We start from the raw sequence: 21,374 nt of genomic DNA on the forward strand, positions 1-21,374 counted from the left end.
GAAGGGGGTGGGCCCTAGTAGTTAAAAAAAAAAAAAAAAAACACTGTATACTAAAAATTGTATGTGGTCAGTACAAAATGATAACATTCATTATATTTAGAACTTCATATTTTCTTTCACATTCTTTAAATTTACATTTTTCTCTATATTTCCATAGTGGCCAAGCTGCTGGATCACATTGCCGTGCTCCGTATCATTCTGGAGCAAACGACAACGAATTCCAAGAGTCTCTCCGATTGCCTGCACTGGAACATACGGTACTGTGATGCCATGCATTCCAGTGCAGTGCGATTGCTAAAAATTGTGCAAGCAGCTTTATTCTGAAGTAAACTTTATGTTTGTAACACTGCATTTGAGTATTTTATTTTAAATTAAGGATGGTATTTTTTTTTTTTTTATTAGATTAATCGAAAAAATAATCAGCCAATTAATCGATTATAAAGATAATCAGTAGTTGCAGCCTTATTCATAACCGATGCATTCTATGAGGAGATGGTTATAAATATATTGAGCAATACAAACTGGTATCGGAGCATCTCAGTAGCATTTTGCTTTTTTAAACTAGCAGTGATTATGTGGGCACTGATATATGAAATTGGCTCTAGGTGCCTGGAGAACTTTTCTTGTGTTTAAAGGAGAACTATGGGGTTAAGGCTTTTCCCCATAGTTCTCCTTAGGGTAATGGTAGGACACAAACTAGTGTCCTCCAGTCACCCTAGGCTCAGTATACAGCGAGCTGTAGCTCGCGGTATACTAAGACGCCGCAGCTGAAGCGGATGCCGACAATTATGTCTAGATCCGCCCAGCTGCGTGACTGACAGCAGGCTCTGCCTATCTAGAGGCAGAGTCAGCTGTACCCGCTCCCTCCCCCGTCCGTTCCGCCAGTCAGTGAAAACCGTAAATAAAAAGTCAAGCCGAAACCAGAAAAAATATGTTTTCTAACCTTTTCAAATATTGTATTTTTATTTATTTTTTATAAACTTTTCAATTTTTTTATAGTTATTTATTTTTATTAAATATTTTTATTTTTTAACTTTACTGTTGGGGGAAATATTAGGGGTCTAAACAGATCCCTGATATTTCCCTTTTAAAACAGAAAAAGAGATTGAGGACACAGAGTCCTCAATCTCCTTTTCTGCATCCCCTGTCTATATTGAGTGTTCCTGTTCATTCACACATTGTAGACATAGTATGTTTACCATGTCCACAATCATGAATGAACAGGAGGTGATGTAGATCACTTCCCATCCATTCATAATTGTAGTCACAGTAAACATACTATGTCCTCAACGATTTACAAACACTCAGCGATCACTGATCGCTGAGTGCTTGTACCCGCTCTCCATCCTGACTCACTGTTACAGGAGGCTGAGCGAGTTGAGAGCTCAGTCTCCTGTGACAGCCGACTCCTCCACCGCACCGCCAGCCTGGCCTCCTGTGACAGCTGTCTTTGCCCCCACACCTCTGCTCTCCTGATCCGTCACAGGAGGAAGAGTTGGGTGGTGTGGGAGGAGAGCTCAGCCTCTGGTGACAGCGCTCACAGCTGTTATCACCCACACATCTCTCTCCTGATCTGTCACAGGAGGCTGAGTGGGGCAGGAGGAGAGCCCGGCCTCTTGTGACCCATCGGCTGCTCACACCGCTCGGCCTCCTGTGACAGTTTCTCGACGCTGCGCTGTGTCAGAGGGGGACACAGAGCAGCACCCAGTGGGGAGGAGAGAAACCAGGAATGCACCGCAATTTCAGCCAAAAGATGGCAAATTCCGGTGCATCCCTAATAAATACCCATTTATATACTATATGAAAAGTCCAATATAAATGAATAGTGAATGTACAAATATGAAGGAATATGGAAAATGTCTGTGGCTTTGGGAATTTGTTTTTTATTATGTTTCATTTCATGTAATAACAGGAGGTTTTCATTTTTTTTTAAATGTGCCAGTAGTGAATAGCGTGCAATCACTGATTTGCTTGGATGCATACTGTGAAGGAGCGATCGTTAAAGGCTTAACGGAGTATTTTTGATGGTCAGCAAACTATAACTTTACTAGGCGTATCAGAAGTCCCTTATTAACCTCTTGCCGTCCGCCCGTAGTAAAAAAACGGACGGACGGCACTGCAGCATCTGCGGGTTGCCGTCTCCAGACGGCAATTTTTTTCTGCTCGCGCGCGCCCCCTAGCGGGCACGCACGGGCAGAAAAGACCCGTCCAATGCGAACACCCGGTACCGGGTGTTTCACATATAGGCGATCAGCGGGTCCATAGCCCGCCGATCGCCTATATGTGCTCGTTCGCGGCACCAACGAACGAGCACATATAGAACGAGCACATCAGCTCCTTGCTGATCTCCGTCCGTTCTGTGAATGCAGAAGTGACATCACACCATATCCAGTGCGTTCTGTCACGCTTAGAACACAGAACGCACTGGATCATAGATCAAGCCAGGCCGCGTTCTGGGGCGGGAGGGGGCCCGCACCGGAACGCGAGGTAAAGGAATGCCCTCTGTTCCGGTGCAGTGCGATTGGGAAAAAATTGTGCATGTAGCATTTTTTCCCGATCGCACTGCACCGGAACAGAGGGCATTCCTGTACCTCGCGTTCCAGTGCAGGCAATTGCACTGTGGTGCCATTGAAAACAACGGCACCGCCACGACCCCTCCTCCCCCAGAATGCGACCCGGCTTGATCTGTGCAATTCAGTGCGTTCCGGGCTCGAACACACTGGATATGGTGCGACAGGGCCCCGACAAGATATTATATTGACACTTTCCAGAGAGATAATAAACAATGAAACTTTACAACTTGTCTCTATTTCACAATGTCAACTCCAGAGAAGTTACTCATATCACATAACTATCTATGGTCATATGGCAATGCAAGGGACCCCAGCAGTTCACACCCTCCCTGATCATGTGGATAAGTTGGTGGTGGGACTAGATGCCTTTCAAATTCCCAACATTTTTTGATGTTTATGTGGACAATTCCTATGTTGATAAATACGTTTTTTTTGTTGTAGGGAATGACATGGTTCGCCATGGTCAACTATTGGGGAATCATAGGTGCCACAGGTTGCATCCATTTAGAGGCAGGGGTGTGGAATTCCTATCGCCCGACGCCCGGGACAGGCAGTTTTTTTCTACATTTAGCCTGGCTGCGGGCAAGCAGCACTGCTAAATGTAGTGTGGGAGCCGCTTTGTATGCCTGATTTTAAACGGCTGTGCAGCCGTCCAAAAATAACTCGTAGCCTGCCTGAATCACGCTTCTCCTCCCCCCTCTCTCTATCTCCAGCGGCCGGCCGGCCGTGTACTGCTCCCGGCTGCCTGTCTCTCCACCTGGGCTTCCTTTTTGCCGTAGTCTTGGCAAATTAGGTTCCAGAGCACAGAGCAAGGCAGAGAACGGTTCTCTACTCTGCTCCATGTGTGCAGTGACACAGGAATGCAGCCTTCCTGTCACAGGAGAAATAGCACAGAGCTGTGCTAGAATCTGTCACCTCCAAAAGCTATCGCACAAGGGCTTGTTACCCTTGTGTGACAGCAATAAAGTCAAGTACAAAATAAAATATATAACACTTAAAAATGTAAACATAAAATTGAAAAAATAATTAAAATGTAAAAACATAAAAATAGAAGAAAAAAAAGGTGATAACGTAAAAAAAAAAAAAAAAATGAAAAAAAAATATTACAAAGCAAAAAAAAAAGTTAAATCAAATCTAAAAAATTAAAACCAATCCCTTTCATCTGCATGCGCATAAACGCATGCATGGGGCATTGTGTGAGTGGAGTGGGCGATCCATTACCACGCGGCAATCGTGCACAAAACCGTGTGAATGGCCGGGCAGTCACAGAATCTCACACCACCGCCGATCACGCTGGCAGTGCAATTATTGTCTAACAGCACCCAGTCGTACAAGGTAGATTGCGCAGTTTCCCGCCGCAATAACGCCCGTGCAAATGCACATAATCGCGATTGAAAACATTCCGAGATTACCACGCGGATGTAACCCCATTGAAATCAATGAGGCAGCGAGGCAACCGTACACGGCCTCGCCCAAGTCTGCACCCGCCCCAAACGGTAAATTCACTTTCCCAAGTAATTTGGAAAAATTGAATTACCCGCACAAATCTGGTCCAGACACCATCCCCCCGGCTATACTTACCTTTCACGGAACGGTCCTTCCCATCCGCCAGTATGGGTGTACTATCTGTACCTGTGCCATTGTAATCTGAATTTCGCTCTCAAAATTCAAGCACTCGTTGGTCAGCGCAGTCATCTGACGGCATTGACCAACGACAAGCTCTTCTTGGCATTGCTAAATACGGTTATGGTTAAATTTTTTTCTTTTTTTGTATCAGGACAAGTAGATTTGCATGAGGGACAAGTAGATCAGGACCCCGCTTTAGTCCTTGCACAAGTATTTTTTTTTTAAATTTCCACACCCCTGTAGAGGTCAATCATTTTAAGGATGATTGACCTCCAAACATATTCTGTTGTACCTGGGCCATTTCTCCTCATCAAAACTGCCAAAGATGCACACCTCTGGTGTAAAAAGAACCAAAAGTCATAGTATAGATGAAATATGGCAATTACTTGTTTCCATTACAGGACAATGAAAGAGCAAGTAAATAAAGTCACCATACAAACAATTAGATATGAGGACATTGCCCATTTTATGAAGTCACTGAAAAGATTAATAAACTTGGTGAACAATATAAAGCTGAATATATGTATTATTCACAGATGGGGAAACAGTCTGATGTGAGGAACAAATATCATCCCTCTTATGATCAGTGATAGAGAGCATGCATGCTTGCCACTTGGTCATAATTGCTAAAGGGAACTTCCCCAGTTTTGTGTGTAAAGTTGGATACTAGGCCACCTTTAGTTCCTCGTGATTTAAACATTCACAGGAGGGGATTCTCTGAGAACTTTATCAAAATTGTAAACTGAGAATTTTATTTAGTAAAGAAGGATTTGCAGGCTCTTATTGGCATATGTGATTACCTGCTATTTAAACTCTTGGGGTGCCAAGGGCAATTAAAGCTGAAATCTGAACAGAAGTACCTTTATTTACATATAATTTTTCAATGGCCAAAAAGGATACAAATCAACACTTCCTGTAAAAGTAGATGATTTATTGCTGTAATGGTGTATTGTAACTCAGAATTACCAATTTGATTGAACCAGATTAGTGTGTTTTAAATGATGCCTGCTTTTCCTTAATTTTAGTCCTTGAAAGCACACTTGTCACTTTATTCACAAATATATCTTGTCAGTGCACAGCAGGTACCTTCTAAGGCCATACATAATTTGCCATTAGCACTCCTGCCTGCCGCTCTGAACTCCTTCAGCCACCACAAAGATCTATGTTGATATTGGTTTTCTAAAAGTGCCAAGTACTCCCACATGTGACAGCACCTAGGCCCAGTGACGCATGCACCAAGCACTGTATCAAAGTGGTGGTGTTGGTGTTGGCAGGTGGGAAGTTGAGTACATGTACGTAACACCCAGAAGTTTTTTGAAGTGACTGCTACACAGATGAAAGAATGGTCTGTGGTATCTGTAGTCAAGGAGTAGTAATAGTAAGTTATGGTACTAGAGTATCTCTACTATGTAAGAAAGGGGTCTACGTATGTAATGCATGTAATTTAAGGAGACAAATTTCCATATGACATCAGCTACCAATATCTCTAGATCTCCTGACTAGAAATGTAATTTTAACTTAAAGGAGAACTATGAGGTGAGTGATTTACACTCACCTCATAGTTCTAGCCGACCTGTGACAATGAAAATGTCACAGGTCGGCTCAGTAGATCGGGAAGTGAGCGAACACATACCGGCGCTCGCTCACTTCTCGATCCTGTCACGGCAGAGAGCCGTGACGGGGGAGTGACTGGATTCCCCCCTCCCCTGTCCGATCCTCCAGCGCTGACTGGCGGAACGGACGGGGGAGGGGGCGGGTACAGCTGGCTCTGCCTCTAGATAGGCAGAGCCAGCTGTCACTCACGCAGCTGGATGGATCCCGACATAATTGTCGGGATCCGTTCTGGCTGTGGCTTCTCAGTATACCGTGAGCTGTAGCTCACGGTATACTGAGCTTTGGGTGATGGGAGGACGCTAGTTTGTGTCCTCCCATTACCCTCAGGAGAACTGTGGGGAAAAGCCATGTGGGTAAATACATACATGCTGCATTTCAGCATACCACTTCTCAGGATCAGTTTCCTGATGGTGACAACACTGGACATGCCTGCATAAAGTGCATTAAAGGAGAACTATGAGGTGAGTGACTTTCACCCAACCTCATAGTTCGAGCCGACGTGTGACAATGAAACTGTCACACGTCGGCTCAATAGATTGGGAAGCGAGCGAACACATACCGCCGCTCACTCACTTCCCGATCATGTCCCTGCAGAGAGCCGTGACTGTCACTCACGGCTCCCTACAGGGATCTCCCCCCCCCCAAACCCCCAGCACTGACTGGCGGAACGGACGGGGGAGGGGGCGGGTACAGCTGGCTCTGTCTCTAGATAGGCAGAGCCAGCTGTCAATCACGCAGATGGGTGGATATCGACAGCAATGTCGGGATCCGTCCAGGCTGCGGCGGTCTCACTATACCGCGAGCTCTAGCTCACGGTATACTGAGCTTTGGGTCACAGAAGGATGCTAGTTTATGTCCTCCCGTTACCCCTAATAGAACTATGGGGAAAAACACTTACCCCATAGTTCTCCTTTAAAAGGGATACTTGTAGTGCTTATTGTTACCCTATGACAGGAAGTGTCTGAACATGGCAAGATCACCTGGTATTATTTTAATAAAAGCCGCAGTTAAATTTTCTAAATGACTTTAGAAATTACTTTCAATGTTATAGCTTATTTTAGATCATAGAGATTCAGTTTACATACATTCTTTATTTTCATGCTATCTTTCACCATAATTGCAGAACAGCTACTTAGTCTTTACCTTATTTTACGAACATTCTGGTAAGCAGGGAACCTGAGATTCATCATGAAGCAACATAATTAAAGTGATACTAAACTCGGGAATAAAATATCTTAAAAATGCATTCAAGCATATCTTAACCATTAACAAAAATGTATCTTATATGTGTATCACTCGGTTGTAGATCATCCAATCATCTCTGAATTGGTGCTGACACTGACCTTCCTTCTGGAGGGGGCTACTTTTGTGCCCCATGGTCCCTGTATGTGTTGTAAAGTAGTCACTGCGCCAAGATCAGTCCTGTGATGGACTACAAGCTCAATACAAATAAGCAAATTAAATGTGAGATTGTAGTCCATCACAGGAGTGTGCTTGGAGCGGTGGCTACTTTACAACACACACAGGTACCATGGGGAACAAAAGTAGCCCCCCTCCAGAAGGAAGGACAGTGTCAACACCAATTCAGAGATAACTTGACGATCTAAAGCTGAGTAATATAAAAATAGTCTAACTTAAGGTACTTGAATGCATTTTTAAGATGTAACTCCTGCTAGTCCATCTAACGCTACTTTCTCCACAGGGCGACAATGCTGCTGTCCAAGAGTGGCACCGTTGCACGAGTGGAACCACCCTAAGACAGGAAGTCTTAAGAAAGATAGAAAAAAAAAAACTGAAAATAAAAACTAATATAGGTCACCACATTTAAGGATTAGTAAGATGTGTTATATAATAGTAATTTGTTTTAAGGGTTTAGATCTGCATTAAGATCAGTAAACAATATTTGGCATGCTTTATATTGGTATAATAGCAGCAGAGGCCAACAATTATCAGATCAGAATTTTTAACACTCAGGTCTTGGCACGAGTCTGGCATCAAGCTGGGGTTAAAGCTAGTAATTATCTAGAGTTGGCAATCTTTTATGGTTATATTTTGCGATTATTTAGCATTAGGGTTCTTGATTTTTTTACAAGGTAAAATCAACATTATTGTTTCCCATTAATGTCACATTTTGGAAAATGAAAACAAGGCAAATATTTCAGCCCCTCTATTACTATTTTGTGTCCAACACAGCATTAGTGCTTTATGCTACTATAGTCCCATTTTAAAAGGAGGGTTAAACTGTTGGACATACCATAGTTAAAATAAAGGTTTTATGCACACTTATAGTTGGTCTGGCTATTTACAGCTGTCTAGTTGTTTTATATAACAAATATTGCATGGTTAGAGTAAGGTTGTATGCATTCTTCTGTTGATATGTTGTACTTTTGTCCTAAATAAAGAATTAAAATAAATAAATAATGCTTTTAGACACACTTGGTCTGGTTATTTACAGCTGACTCTAGGCTCACTGAGCAAGGTTAGTTGTCTATTTTTTCCATGTTCCATGATAACAATATGGTTGTATGTGCTCTTTTGTTTATATATTGTACTTGGTTTTTGTCCTGAATAAAGAATTTTTATAAAATAAATAAATAACGGTTTTGGTTGAGCTTCTTAGAAATCTGTTTTCACACATTGTCATCTGTGTCAGCCTGACAATTCAGCAATTTCACCCACACAGGGAATAGAAGAACATAAAAACACAGAAAGTATGGTGCTTTTGCTTGTAAAATAGTTGGAAAATGAAAGAGGCCTATAACCTGCTTTACAAAGGCTTAGCTGGTTGTGTTTAGCACATTTAACATATAGACCTGTAATATTTTACAATGTGCTCGGAATAAAAGAGCCCTATGCATTACAGCAACAGACTGGACTGATATATGGCAGTGCAGCTCAGTTAAAAACCTAAGTGAAAAGCTTTAATACTTCAATAACTGCCCAACTGAGACATTAAAGGAAGCTTTACATGGAGAGCAACAAATCAATCTCTTAATGTTCCCTATTTGTAATATAAGCTGCACTGTTTACAAGAAATAAGAGTGAACCAATGTATGGTTATTGTATAGTGGAATTTGCTGGTCTGTTTAATGTTGAATTAAACACTTGTTCCTAAAAATGAGCCCGTACCCTAGAAACAGGGTATAAAATCAGTCCATGTGATTTACCAGACATCAAGTAGATTTTAAGGTAGAACTGTGGTATTCAAACAGTGAAGCCATCAGGATGTCGCACATCAATATACAGGGCCTTGTCACCAATAATATGCTAGATCAGGCAAGCAATAAGCAGTATGAGGTAAAAGCAAGCCACAGCATCTTCTGCTACTTAACAGCCAATAATAATCGTTCCTTAAAAACTGAAAGGACTCACGATGCCCATGTCTGCATCAAGCCTCAGAAGTGTAATAAAAAGAGAGCAACTGTGAACAGGCCCATAGACCCTGGGTCTCAGCTCTACTACAGTATTGCACGCATGGCTTAAAGTAACAGTTAAACCTTAAAAATGCATTCAAATACCCTATTAGGTTTTTTTGTGTATTACTCGGCTGTAGATCCTCAAATCATCTCTGAATTGGTGCTGACACTGTCCTTCCTTCTGGAGGGTGGTTACTTCTGCTCCCCATTGTCCCTGTGTGTGTTGTAAAGTAGTCACTGCACTCCTGAGTTTAGTGTCACTTTAATAAGGTAGAACCTGAAAAATGGTAGTCCATAAAATACTTTTTTTTGTTTGTTTTGGATAGAGTGGGTAAGGATATACCTTTTCTATACACCTATGTCCCCACTGGTAAGATTTCCTCTCATCTATTGACCCAAGAACCACAAAGTAGTAAAAACAAAGAGTTCTAGCAGCAACAGAAACCAAAGGAAATACACATTATTTGCAACAGCTAAGGAACTCTCACTCCTGTAAGACAAGTCCAATTCTGGTAGAAACCACAGTCAATAAAATCAACAAGATATTCACAGATAAAACAAACCACCAATGGACAGGTGTTCTTGAAAATAAATTTCAGGTTATACTTGTTATTTCCAAGTGCAATGCTGAAATGTATTAAAGTGGACCTTTACTTTAAAAAAAAAAAACAAGCAGAAGGCCAAAGACTGGTTATTAGTACTGCCGGCAGGTTTGCTGTAATTGGTCTTTCTCCCAGGACCAAGTAACCATGTCTCGTCCCATGCTGCATCTGTGTGTAGCAGTAGCAGCCATCTCGGTAGATGAGCAGAGCTTTGCTTCCTCATGTCAGACATGATCCCCCTGATGACTGATGACCTAATAATAATTGAACTGATAACAAGTGGCAGCAGGAGAGGTGAAGAAGCCACAGATCCACAAACATTAGCATCACAAAAGGGAGACCGGCATCAACTGCAGTAGGAGAGGTGATGTACAAAGCCACAGAATAATTAAAGTAGGAGCAAAAGGTTCCTTGCATTGTAGGTCTTACACTCCCTGCCTGGCTTCTTACTGGTCTGTGAAAGAACATTAAATGGGAGAAAGTAGTAAGAAGCAAAAGGATATTTGTTTTGTCTTTTTTTTTCTTTTAACTAGGCTGTTATAAAATGTATTCTGTTCAAGCGACAACTTTATATTTGACCTCTGAGCTGGCATATTTATCACAATCCAGATTGAAGCTGCTCGATGACCAAAACATGTAAAACATGCACAGCTCGGTTGAGCGGGAACATGAAAGTCTGAATTCAACAGGAATCGTTGGTGAGCTATCAGAAAGATTAAAAGGCAAGTGGATAAACCTACAAAGATATTTAAAACAGCTTCAATAGAACAAGAAACACATGGGCATGTACACAAATATACATACATATACATAATAACCCATTTTTTTGCGACGGCAGCTTTGTTATTTGACAGTTTTATGAATTCTCCTTCTGCTGTAGCATACTGCTGAGCTCAGGCTTGAGCATCAGTGGGAGACTTTCACAGTCAAAGTAACTTCCCAAGATACATTTTAGGATGCGTTATTATCAAGCATTTAGAAGAGGCTATTGAAAACATTTAGTCACAAATTAGGCAAACGCACTATCATCGGTAGCAAAGAGGCAATTTCCAAAGCAGAAAAACACCTATACAAGACATAGTGAAGACAGCAACCCTCATGTTAAAGTTATTTTGGGGGTGATTCAAATAAGCATTAGCAGAAAATTTCTGGGGATGTGTATGTAGGCGGAAGCCTTGCACCAAATTCATAAAAACCCTGAGATATTTCATTGTTAATACTGGCACGTGCGACAATCTCAAGCGGTTCTTATTTGCGGCACTTTTAATGTATGGTGCTACTGTTGCAACAAATTCATAAAGAAATACTGCCATATCCATGAGAAGGAAAGAGGTGATAAATAAGACCTCTTCCATGATGGAGTAAATTGTCGCTTGTGTCCCACATGTTATTATAGTGCTACACCCTTGAGACAATTCTGTGACAAAGTTCCTCTGTTCTGAAGTTCCTCTAGAACGGATATTTGAAATGTTTTCAATTACTCTCCAAGTCTCTCCTTGCAAAACCCCACCATTTGGCCAGATAGACGCTTGTGACAGTTCTGTCAGTTGAGACAGATTTGTACACACCTTACTGAAACAGACATGAATCTGCTGCAAGTTCACCATTTGTTGCACTACAGCAAGACAGATTTCAAAATAGTATCTATATAATTACGTATGAATTCCAGGTAGTGTTTTTTCATTCAGCAATCACACCCAAATAGAACTTATAAAATGCCCAGCAGATAAGGGAACACCAGTTATCACAGGCAAAGAAATTCATTTTATATAAGTCTAAGCAGCTACAGTAAAAATAAACATTTCCTTGGTTATTGTTTAGTAAAGCTGGCTGAACAATCAGCTTCTGTAGGATAGCAAACCAACCACAGGGGGGCAATGTTTCCTTAGAATCTAGGGCAGATAGCTTACTTTTATGCTACGGACCCCACACAGAAGCCATTGACCATGTGCAACCATTACCCATTTGCAAAACAGTCGTGAGTAACTAGCTCAATGGTCCCCCAGGTGTGATCTCTCATATATCTAGCCCAATGGTCCCCCAGGTGTGATCTCTCATATCTCTAGCCCAATGGTCCCCCAGGTGTGATCTCTCATATCTCTCGAAAACCCCGGTGTTTCTTTTTATGTTGTAACCATTACCCATTCAACATCTAGATACATCTATACAGGGATTAAAATAGAAGAGCATTTTTGGTCCAACAGGAAAATGTATCCACTCACCATCTTTAAGCTGTTGTGTCTGGGGGGGCAGAGAATCAAAGCGCCGAGAGACTGGACACAGGAGCTTTTCCACTCTTTCTGCGGAGATGTCTAGGGGGCTGGGAAGCTTACTGCACACCATAGCTTAAAAATATCTGGTCAAGGGCAAATAAAGCAAGTCATTTCAACAAAGGCTAACAACATCTGCTTTAAACATTATGAACTGGTCCCCAAATACATCCTGACACAAGGAGCTGCCAGCCAAAACAAATAAAATAAAGTTGTCTTACAGGACCAACAGAAATTCATAAAAAGTGTTTGTGTAGTCAAGAATTAACCCAAAGAAAGTAACTGTTTAATTATGGAAACGGCCTGGCAGTAGCTACACTCTCATCCAGACTGTGGATTGGCGTGCTGCTAGGATTTAGTGGCAGAGAATTTATATTTTAATAACACCAGCTGTTAACACAGACTTCTATCATTCATTTTCTAGATAAGTGCGGAAAATCCACTGTGCCAAATATAGAGCGAAAATGTGTCTAACCTTTGTTGGTTGGAGCGGCAGCCAAGATATTCCAATTCAAATGATGTACGCACTTGTAGCTGGCATGGACCAGTCTGCACCATGGATGTTAAATAAGCACACATAAAGCAGAGCCATAGTGCAGAGAAATCTGTTTAATTTGCCCTGGGCTGTGGAAGAGATCACTGCAGTTACTAAGTTCAGCATAATAAAGGGGCTGCAAGAGGAGTTTCCACTGTTTATATTACAATTCCAGGGGGTCTTGGCAATGCGTATAAAATAATACATGGGTTTCTCCAACGACGGGTTCTGATTTAACAGTTAATTACAGAGCGTTGCTCTGTAGAGTCTCTGGTCAAAAGGTATCAAAAGTCATAACTGGACTATTATTGTAGATAAAAGGCTACATTATTGTGGGCTACACCCAAAAGGGTAAAGTGCTCAATATGTCTATGTCTGAAATAAAAAAGAAATACTCACCTGATCCTCGGTCCCAAGACGGTCAGCACTCACCTCTCTCCCCCTCCACTCCGCCTGTGGAATGTCATAACTGGACTATTATTGTAATAATGATCATGAAGATTTAATAATGATCATTAAAGAGCAAACACCAGAGAGCACATTCAAAAAATGTCACCTGCCGGTGTTGACCCTTTGTGCTGAACTCCCAAAAGCTGCAACCCGAACCTACAGCTGAATTTTCAATATAAAGCATCTGATCCTTTGCAGGCCTCTCCAGAGTTTCAAGCTGAGGTTACAACATCGAGTGGAATTTTCTGCTACTTGACAGAAGTGGGGATTGGGGCAACTAGGTAGAAACATCCCTAAAGGGGGGCAGATAAAAATGAGCAGGACGTAAATTAGGGTCAGAGAGCCAGCAGAGGCACAGATAGGGCCTGGGCTATCTCTCTATTGGTTGCTGAGGCACATGTATTACAAAGATGTTGTGGTAAGAGTCCCCCATTCAAAGGTTATTGTCAATGGCTCTAGTGGCACAGGAGAAGTCTACCTAAGAATACGAGGTGCTAACAGCATTTGTCGCTTCCTCTTCGTGACGTTTCAAGTTTTCAGAACAAGTTGCATTATTAATAATTCACGACATACGACATACTGGCTACATTTCTCCACATTAAACAATATCTGTGAATTCTGAAGATTCTGTTGCTCTTATCACATGTCACCAAAAGAAGTGTCCTCTGCTGATGACATGTAGCTCAAAAGAGGATACATAGCACTGCCTGAGAAACGGGAAGCCACTGACTGTAGATTGCGTTCACGTGGACTTTCGGATCACTGTGCCGCGATTCACGAGGGTTGATTTTCAAACCCAGCGATTGAACTATTTTGTCTATTTTCTCTTTCTCCCTAAAAGAAAAGAGCAAATACAACAGTTATACAAGAAGATACAATAACATACACACACTTTTTTCTGCTGGAAACTTTCACTGACCTCTTCATGATAGCATCATACAAACTCCAAATGTTATCCAATATGAGCTGCACAAATAAAGGTTTCTTCCCTTTGCTCTGTAAAGGAAAGAGTAACAGAGTTTAAAAGGTAGCAGGTTTCTAGGAAATACATCTTTTTCTAGTTACTACTGCAGACTACTTTAAAAGCAAATCTATTCTGGTGTTTGGCCTTGTCCCATGAGGACAGGCAGACAGATCCTCAGCGCTGTGTGAACTCAATAGAGAGTCTCAGAGCTTATACTGGGCTTCCTTTCCTCACTTCAAGTGGCTGATCAGAAGTGCAGGGGAATAAAAGGAAGGCGAGTATGTCCAAAAACAGAATCAGTAAGGAAAAACTTAAAGGATTCAAAATGTAAAGTGTCCCCAAGATTAAAGAAAGGAGTTGTAACGTCCTCGCATATGTTATAACATGAGCATTGTAATAGGAATACATACTAGAGTTGTTTTTGATAATGCAATCAAAGTGTATTTGAACAAAAAAAACAAAAACTCTTTTATGTAGTGAGTGCTGCCTTTTGTCTGCCCATCACTTTCCACAACTTCCTGGATTCCCAGTGTGCTTTGTGTCTCTTTCCCTGCTGCTTGATGTGATGCAATCTTGATTTCTTAAGACTAAATTACCCATCGTGCATTGCTCCCAGCAAAAAATGATGATGTTACATTGTTCAGATGTTGAGTTGTAGTTCAGAGGGTAGGCTCTGTGAGTTGTGACATAAGGGTGTGCATATTTATAGGCCTGAGTGAAACTGTGTGACTGCATTGAGAAAGTACATCCTATCGGCATCTTTAAAAGGTTCCTAAACATATTATATTTGGTTATTAGGAGTAGGATAGAACTTAGAGAATTTCAATATAGAAATACATATTTATTTTTAGTTTTTGACCACAGATACCCTTTAAGTACTTCTTTATATGCTCAAAGAAGGGGTGGAAAAGTAAGGGAGGGGGGCTGGGAGTTTAATCAGTGAGAAACAGACTTCTCGATTCATAATTAAAGCATAATCAGTAAAAAGATTATTCTCCTAGTTACCTAAATCAATTATACCTTCATGTGCAGAAATAGAAATGGTGCACTAAAGGCTGAAAATAGTAATACCAAAAACAAAATCAAGAACAAAAAAGGCAAGTGTGTTCTGCTGGGAAAGCCAGCATTAAAGCAAATTTGAAGCTTTGCCATGCATGGGCAAAGCACAGGTTTTGTTTAAAGCAATTTAACATTTTCAGAAGCTTGCTTTCATATTTCTGTTACTGTAGACTAACCACTAGAGGGAGCTCTGTACTTGACACAACTTCATGAAATCCTTGCTTAAAGATACACCATCTCCTTGCCCAAAGTGACAGTGTCTCCACAATTAACTGCCCAGGCCGAGCACATGACCAAGGAAGTGACTTTTATGGGGGGGGAGATGTTACATAGCCCCCTATACCCAGATGTGCTGTGTAGTGTTGCTGGCTGAGGTAGACATTGTTTTCTTTAACAAATGTTAACATAAGATATTGACCACACAATGAGGGGGATTCATCCAAACTGGAGCAGACGTCCATGGCAACCAATCAGCTTCTCGGTTTCATTTTCAAATCTTAACTGAACAAACTTAAAAGAGAAGCTGATTGGTTGCCATAGGCAACTGGTCAAGATTTTGTCTGCTCCAGTTCTGCTAAATCCCCCAATTTGAGTATTGTTTTTAAAGTGGCAGCTGACTTACACAGTTGCATTATGAGCAGTGAATCTCAACCATTGGTAGCACTGCAAATCCTGTGTAAATAATGAGCAAATATGGCTGTAGCCATGTACAAATGTAATTTTAAACTCTGCACAGACACATTTTTTTTTTAAATAACACACATCAATATTATTTATATCAAGCCAACAATTCTTACATATATAACTAAAAAAAATCCCCCAGTCCCTTAACTTGTGTTCATCCCCACCACCACTGATCCCTTTACCCCATGTTTCCATACTCTGAGTGTGCAGGTGTTTTACTGGCAGACTTTGACACTTTATTGTCTGTTTTATTGTACAGTTTATGTATTGGTACTTCAGATTTTGTTTAACAATAGCCAGCTTAGGCCCCCTTCACATGGGTGGTGTCCGTTTTAATCAGCAGAGGATTCATACACAGACCCCCCGCTGACCGGAGCAGAATGAAACCGCTCCAAGGCTTGACAAAGAGGGTCACCCTCGAAACGCGTAGCCGCCAATTGCCAACTGATCTCACTTGAACACATCACCCCGGACTCACGAGCACTGACGAACACGCTCCAGCGTTTATGCCGCACACCATACGGCTACACACCGCCCAGTGCCGATCACAGCAGCCTGACAGTCCTCCCCCTCCTGCTCTAGTAGCCGCGGCTCGGCCCGGCCAGCCGAGGACGCAGCCTGGAGAGACTTGGGGTTTATTTAGATCTTAGACTATTTAAATCTTGACTGTCCAGATCTTTCCATCCAGAAACACTTCGCTGACCGCACGGGACTGCATGTCCATCTATGACATCACAACCATGAGTTATATATCAACCAATTTATTTAAACAGCTAGTCATTATAGGATGCTTAGCATCTAAACAATTTCTTAGGTTGTTGCGCTCTTCTATGTATAATTTTGCCAAACACGTTATAAGGGGCTCCTCTCCCGGTCGTTGAAGAGTTTTTGCACACCATTTTCCATATAGTTAGCAAGTGAGAAACTTGACCATATTACAGTTGTGCGCTTCCATGCATTTTTTGTTCAGAATGAAACAGATGTCACTCTTGTGATATCAGTGTCCATTCAGTTTCTTTCTCCATCTTGCAATAGAGGAAAAAAAACTGCACGGTATGGACACGTTATCTCTATTAGGAGTAGGATGTAAGCGGACATGTGTCTGCCTCCGATCGGTCACAATCTGGTCCACTAAAACAAAACTTTGTTCCCATTTTTTTTCTGGACCTAGGCAGATTGGGCCTGATTGGACCGCCCGTGTGAAAGGGGCCTTAAGGTGCCCATACACCTTAAAAGGTGCCCATACACTGCTCGATTCTCGTACGAGGATCGGGCTAAATCCCGCGAACGTACGAGAATCGAGCAGTGTGAACTAAGACGTGCGACCGTTTCTAACGTACGGTCGCACGTCTTTTGTCGAGCCAACATGCTCGAAAACCCGCCGAGAATCGTACGATTCTCGGCGGGGTTCTAGCCTGCTCGCCCGATAGCTGCGGAACGGGCCGGTGTGCGCACGCGCACACTGCCCGTTCTGCATTGCCGTCATCGGAAGCCCGCCCCTCAGCGGGGCGGGCTTTCGATGATCGCAAGTACGATCTGCCCGTCTAAGGTGGGCAGATCGTACGGGCTTTCAAGAAGCATACGACCATCGCAAGACAAAAGTCTTGCGATGGTCGTAAGGTGTATGGGCACCTTAAGACTATCGTACGATAATCTATGCGATCGTGTTTTCGTCCGATAATCGCAAAGTTCATGGGCAGTGTACAACAGCAAATACTGTACAATCGTACGACTTTTGACTTTCAAGCAGGTTAGAAATCTTTGGTCGATCGTATGATTTTCGCAAGGTTGGTGGCGTTTCCGTACGTCAAAAAAATCGTACGATCTACACTGCTCATGCGCAAACGAAAATACGTGCGGTCGATTGAGCACTCACCTCATAGTTCTCCTTTAGGCTGGGCTCCCACCTAGGCGTTCAAAATATGCGTGTATGACGCACGTTTTGCTGTGCATGTTTTAAACGCGATTTGCAGCCCACAAAAAGCGCGTCGAACGCGCGTTTATGAGGGCTATCCGGCTGTATCCTAATGGATACGCGCGGAAATACGCCCCAAAGAAGCTCCTGTACTTCTTTGGGCATAGGGCGTTTTTCAGCACGTTCCGAACCTCTAGCAACTTCAACGCAAAATTATAGCTAACTTGCCTACAAACGTCAGGTGGTCATAATAAACTGTCGTGTGTGTGTGTGTGTGTGTGTGTAAAAGAAGTCAACGTATATGTGTTTTTAGAGGTGGAATCTCGGTTCGAGACACCAGAAAGAAACTCATGTCCTCTCACATACAGTCTTTGTTCAGTACTGTTTGCCATACACAGATCTAGACTTGGGCTGCAGGCCACATAAATGAGAAATCTCCATGGAAAACATTTGCTCTGCTATTTTTACCACAATGGTGACAAAGGCCATTTACAGAAGTCATCAATCACCACAAATTTAGCTCCCAGCTTTTATTAACACTGGTTGCCACTCTAAGAAACGATTAGTGTATGAAAAGAAAAATACTAGATACAACATTTCATTCACATAATCATCAAAGGGAAAGCCCTAAAGAAGTCCAATCTTCAGTTAAACAATATATCCTAATAGGATCAAGGATGAAAGATTGATGGCTCAGAACAGAACTCAGTTCAAGGAAATGCAAGTCGCAGAAGCTGAGAGCTGTAACTGAAAACAAAACTAGAAATAAGGCTAGCAACAGTTTAAAAATACCCCAAATAATGTAAAATATTTTTATTTCCCATAAGTTTCCCATAAAAAAAAAAAACTAGCTGGTGCCTCGTTAGCCTGTGTTTTAGGGAGAACTCCGGAAATGTAAAAAGCTGATCACTGCACTGGGGCTAACCCCGCACTGCAAGGGTTAAGTGCTCATTATGTCTAGGCGGCTAAAATAAAGAAGCTATACTCACCTAATGCGAGTCAGCACTCCCTTTTCTCCCCTAGGTTGTGGAGTGTCCCTTGGCATCTTCACATCTAATGCAAGTCAATGCACCTGCGTCAGATGTGATGATGCCAGCGGTCCTAAAGGTGCCCATACACTGCACGATTATCGTACGATAATCGTATGCGATCGGTTTTTCGTACGATAATCGAGCAGTGTGAACGGAGACGTGCGACCGTTTCTACTGTACGGTCGCACGTCTTCCATCGAACCAGCATGTTCGAAAACCAGCCGGGAATCGTACGATTCTCGGCTGGTTAGAACGGTGCTCGGAAGATAAATGCTGAACGGGCCGGTGTGCGCACGCGCACACTGCCCGTTCAGCATTGCGGTCATCGGAAGCCCGCCCCTCAGGGGGGTGGGCTTGCGATGATCGAGAGTGCGATCTGCCTGTCCAAGATAGGCAGATCGTACGTTTTTTTAATCCCTGTACAACCATCGCAAGACTAAAGTCTTGCGATGGTTGTAGAGTGTATGGCCACCTTTAGTGTACGGCCCGTTCAGCATTTATCTTCCGAGCACCGTTCTAACCAGCCGAGAATCGTACGATTCCCGGCTGGTTTTCGAACATGCTGGTTCGACAGAAGACTTGCGACCGTACAGTAGAAACGGTCGCACGTCTCCGTTCACACTGCTCGATTATCGTACGAAAAACCGATCGCATACGATTATCGTACGATAATCGTGCAGTGTATGGGCACCTTTAGACTGCCAGAGCCCAGGGGAGAAGAGACTGCAAGACCAGCCCAGCAGGACTGAGGATTGGGTAAGTACATTTGCATTATTACTCACAAGAGTATGATGTACAGCGCTTTGACCATTCCTTTACATCTGCAACATCTCCACTGACAATCAGAAGTACAAAACCTTCCCAGCTGGGAAGGTTTTGAACTTATGATTGTCCTCAGTGGAGATGTTGCAGATGTAATGTAAATGTCAAAGCCCTGTACATCATACTCTTGTGAGTATATTTAATGGCTTTTAATTCAATTTTCAATTAATAAATGGTATTACACTAAGGACCAGTTCACACCATATGCAGTTGTGATGCAGTCCGTTTATTTGACTCCTGCAGTCAAAATACATCACAATGCTTTCCTATGGGCTTTCTTGTGCTTAATTCAGCACAAGAAAGACCATAGGAAACCACTGTGATGTATTTTGACTGCAGCAGTCAAATAAACGGACTGCATCACAACTGCATATGGTGTGAACTGGCCCTTAGAGATGTGCTTATGTTTTTTGTTTGGAAAAATATAATATATTGCTGCTTACCAATTCTTATATATGGTAGCTGTGTTAGTTTTGATTTTTTAGGCTATGAGCATTTTGAGATTTACATAAGCTGAACTGCAAGCACAACAGTTGTTATCGTCCTTCTGTAAACTACTTTGTGTAAAGAAAAAGAAGAAAGGAACATGTGCTTGAAGTCCAGCCTGGCTGACAACCATAGGGCTCCCCTAAAGATACAGCAGAGTGAGTGTAGCCATCCTATTACAGGAAATATGTTAATTGCAGGATCACCAGGTGAAAAAAAAAAAAAACTTAAAGAAAAAAGGACTGGTAAACTGCAATATGATACATTTTTGTTTTCTGGGTGTAGATAGGCTTTCATCTTCTTCCTGTGACAGATCACACAGATGTACTCTGAATTTTACCCATGACTTAAAAACTTTTAATACCTAACCTGACTTCCTCATCCTAGCACTTAAACCTGCACACCTAATCCCTGACCCAAACCTAACTCCTAACATAGTCCCCCACACTGCCTAAAGCTGGGTTATACACCGAGCAAATTTCAGACGGTTCTTGATAAAACATCCTGTCTACGGCCTCCCGTTCGACATCATTCAATTGAAAAATCAAAGGAGTCAGGTGGAAAATGGTCAGCTGAACAGCGCCTGTATCCAAATCGGATGAACGCACTATTAAGGTATTTTGACAGACGATGTGGCCCGACTGACTATCAAAATATAATGACCCAGCAGGAGCTTCCGCCATCCATGCTGTTTATCATAGATGGAGGAATCTGTTAGATTTTTTTCATTTATCTTTCAGAATGAGCAGAAAAATCTAACAGCGTATAACCAGCTTTAACCTCTTCAGAAAAATATCAGCTTCAGTATTAAGCTGTCACCACCAAATCTTACCACGTCCTGCACGGAAATTAAACTGTACCTAAACCCTAAAGTAAAAATGTAATATATTGCAGCTTAGCAATCCTTGATGTAGTGGCTGCATTATTATTAATAATAATAATTTTTTAGGGTTCTTTACCTTTATTTTCTTCTGGTAATCTGTCCAGTAAGTGTTATTTTTCAACTTCCTTTAACAGACCAAGTTGCCCAGCAAAAGTGACAGATTAGGGAGTTGAGGCAAACCATTTAGATTACCATGTACAATTGCATGCGGACTGCCACTAGCAGAGGTGGCCGCTGTCATTAACTTGAATGGGTACATGATCTGCAATCTTAACGGACATACCTGGGATTCCTAAGAATCCATAGGTTCTTGACACAGGTATCCTAGGACACACATATAAGCCCTGTATGAATGCAGCCTTAGGACTGACGGGTGCATACCATGGTCAGCTTTTATTTATTCAAGCAAAATCTGCCTAAAAAATGTTATATTAGTCAAGTCCA

The 21,374-nt window shown here is 42.1% G+C and overlaps 1 protein-coding gene across 1 annotated transcript in view; it reads right to left on the minus strand.

The window, feature by feature from the left end:
- EFL1 (elongation factor like GTPase 1) overlaps positions 1 to 21,374 on the minus strand; it is a 266,637-nt gene that overhangs the window by 223,276 nt on the left and 21,987 nt on the right. Inside the window, exons 9-11 of the mRNA XM_018576711.1 lie at positions 14,006 to 14,082; positions 13,784 to 13,920; positions 12,054 to 12,176 (exon numbers count right to left, since the gene is read on the minus strand). Coding sequence (XP_018432213.1) covers positions 12,054 to 12,176; positions 13,784 to 13,920; positions 14,006 to 14,082 — 337 coding nt within the window. The remainder of the gene's footprint in view (positions 1 to 12,053; positions 12,177 to 13,783; positions 13,921 to 14,005; positions 14,083 to 21,374) is intronic.

This window comes from Nanorana parkeri, unplaced genomic scaffold (assembly GCF_000935625.1).
Source record: "Nanorana parkeri isolate BGI_ZX_2015 unplaced genomic scaffold, ASM93562v1 scaffold74, whole genome shotgun sequence".
In the NCBI taxonomy this organism is placed as follows: domain Eukaryota; kingdom Metazoa; phylum Chordata; class Amphibia; order Anura; family Dicroglossidae; genus Nanorana; species Nanorana parkeri.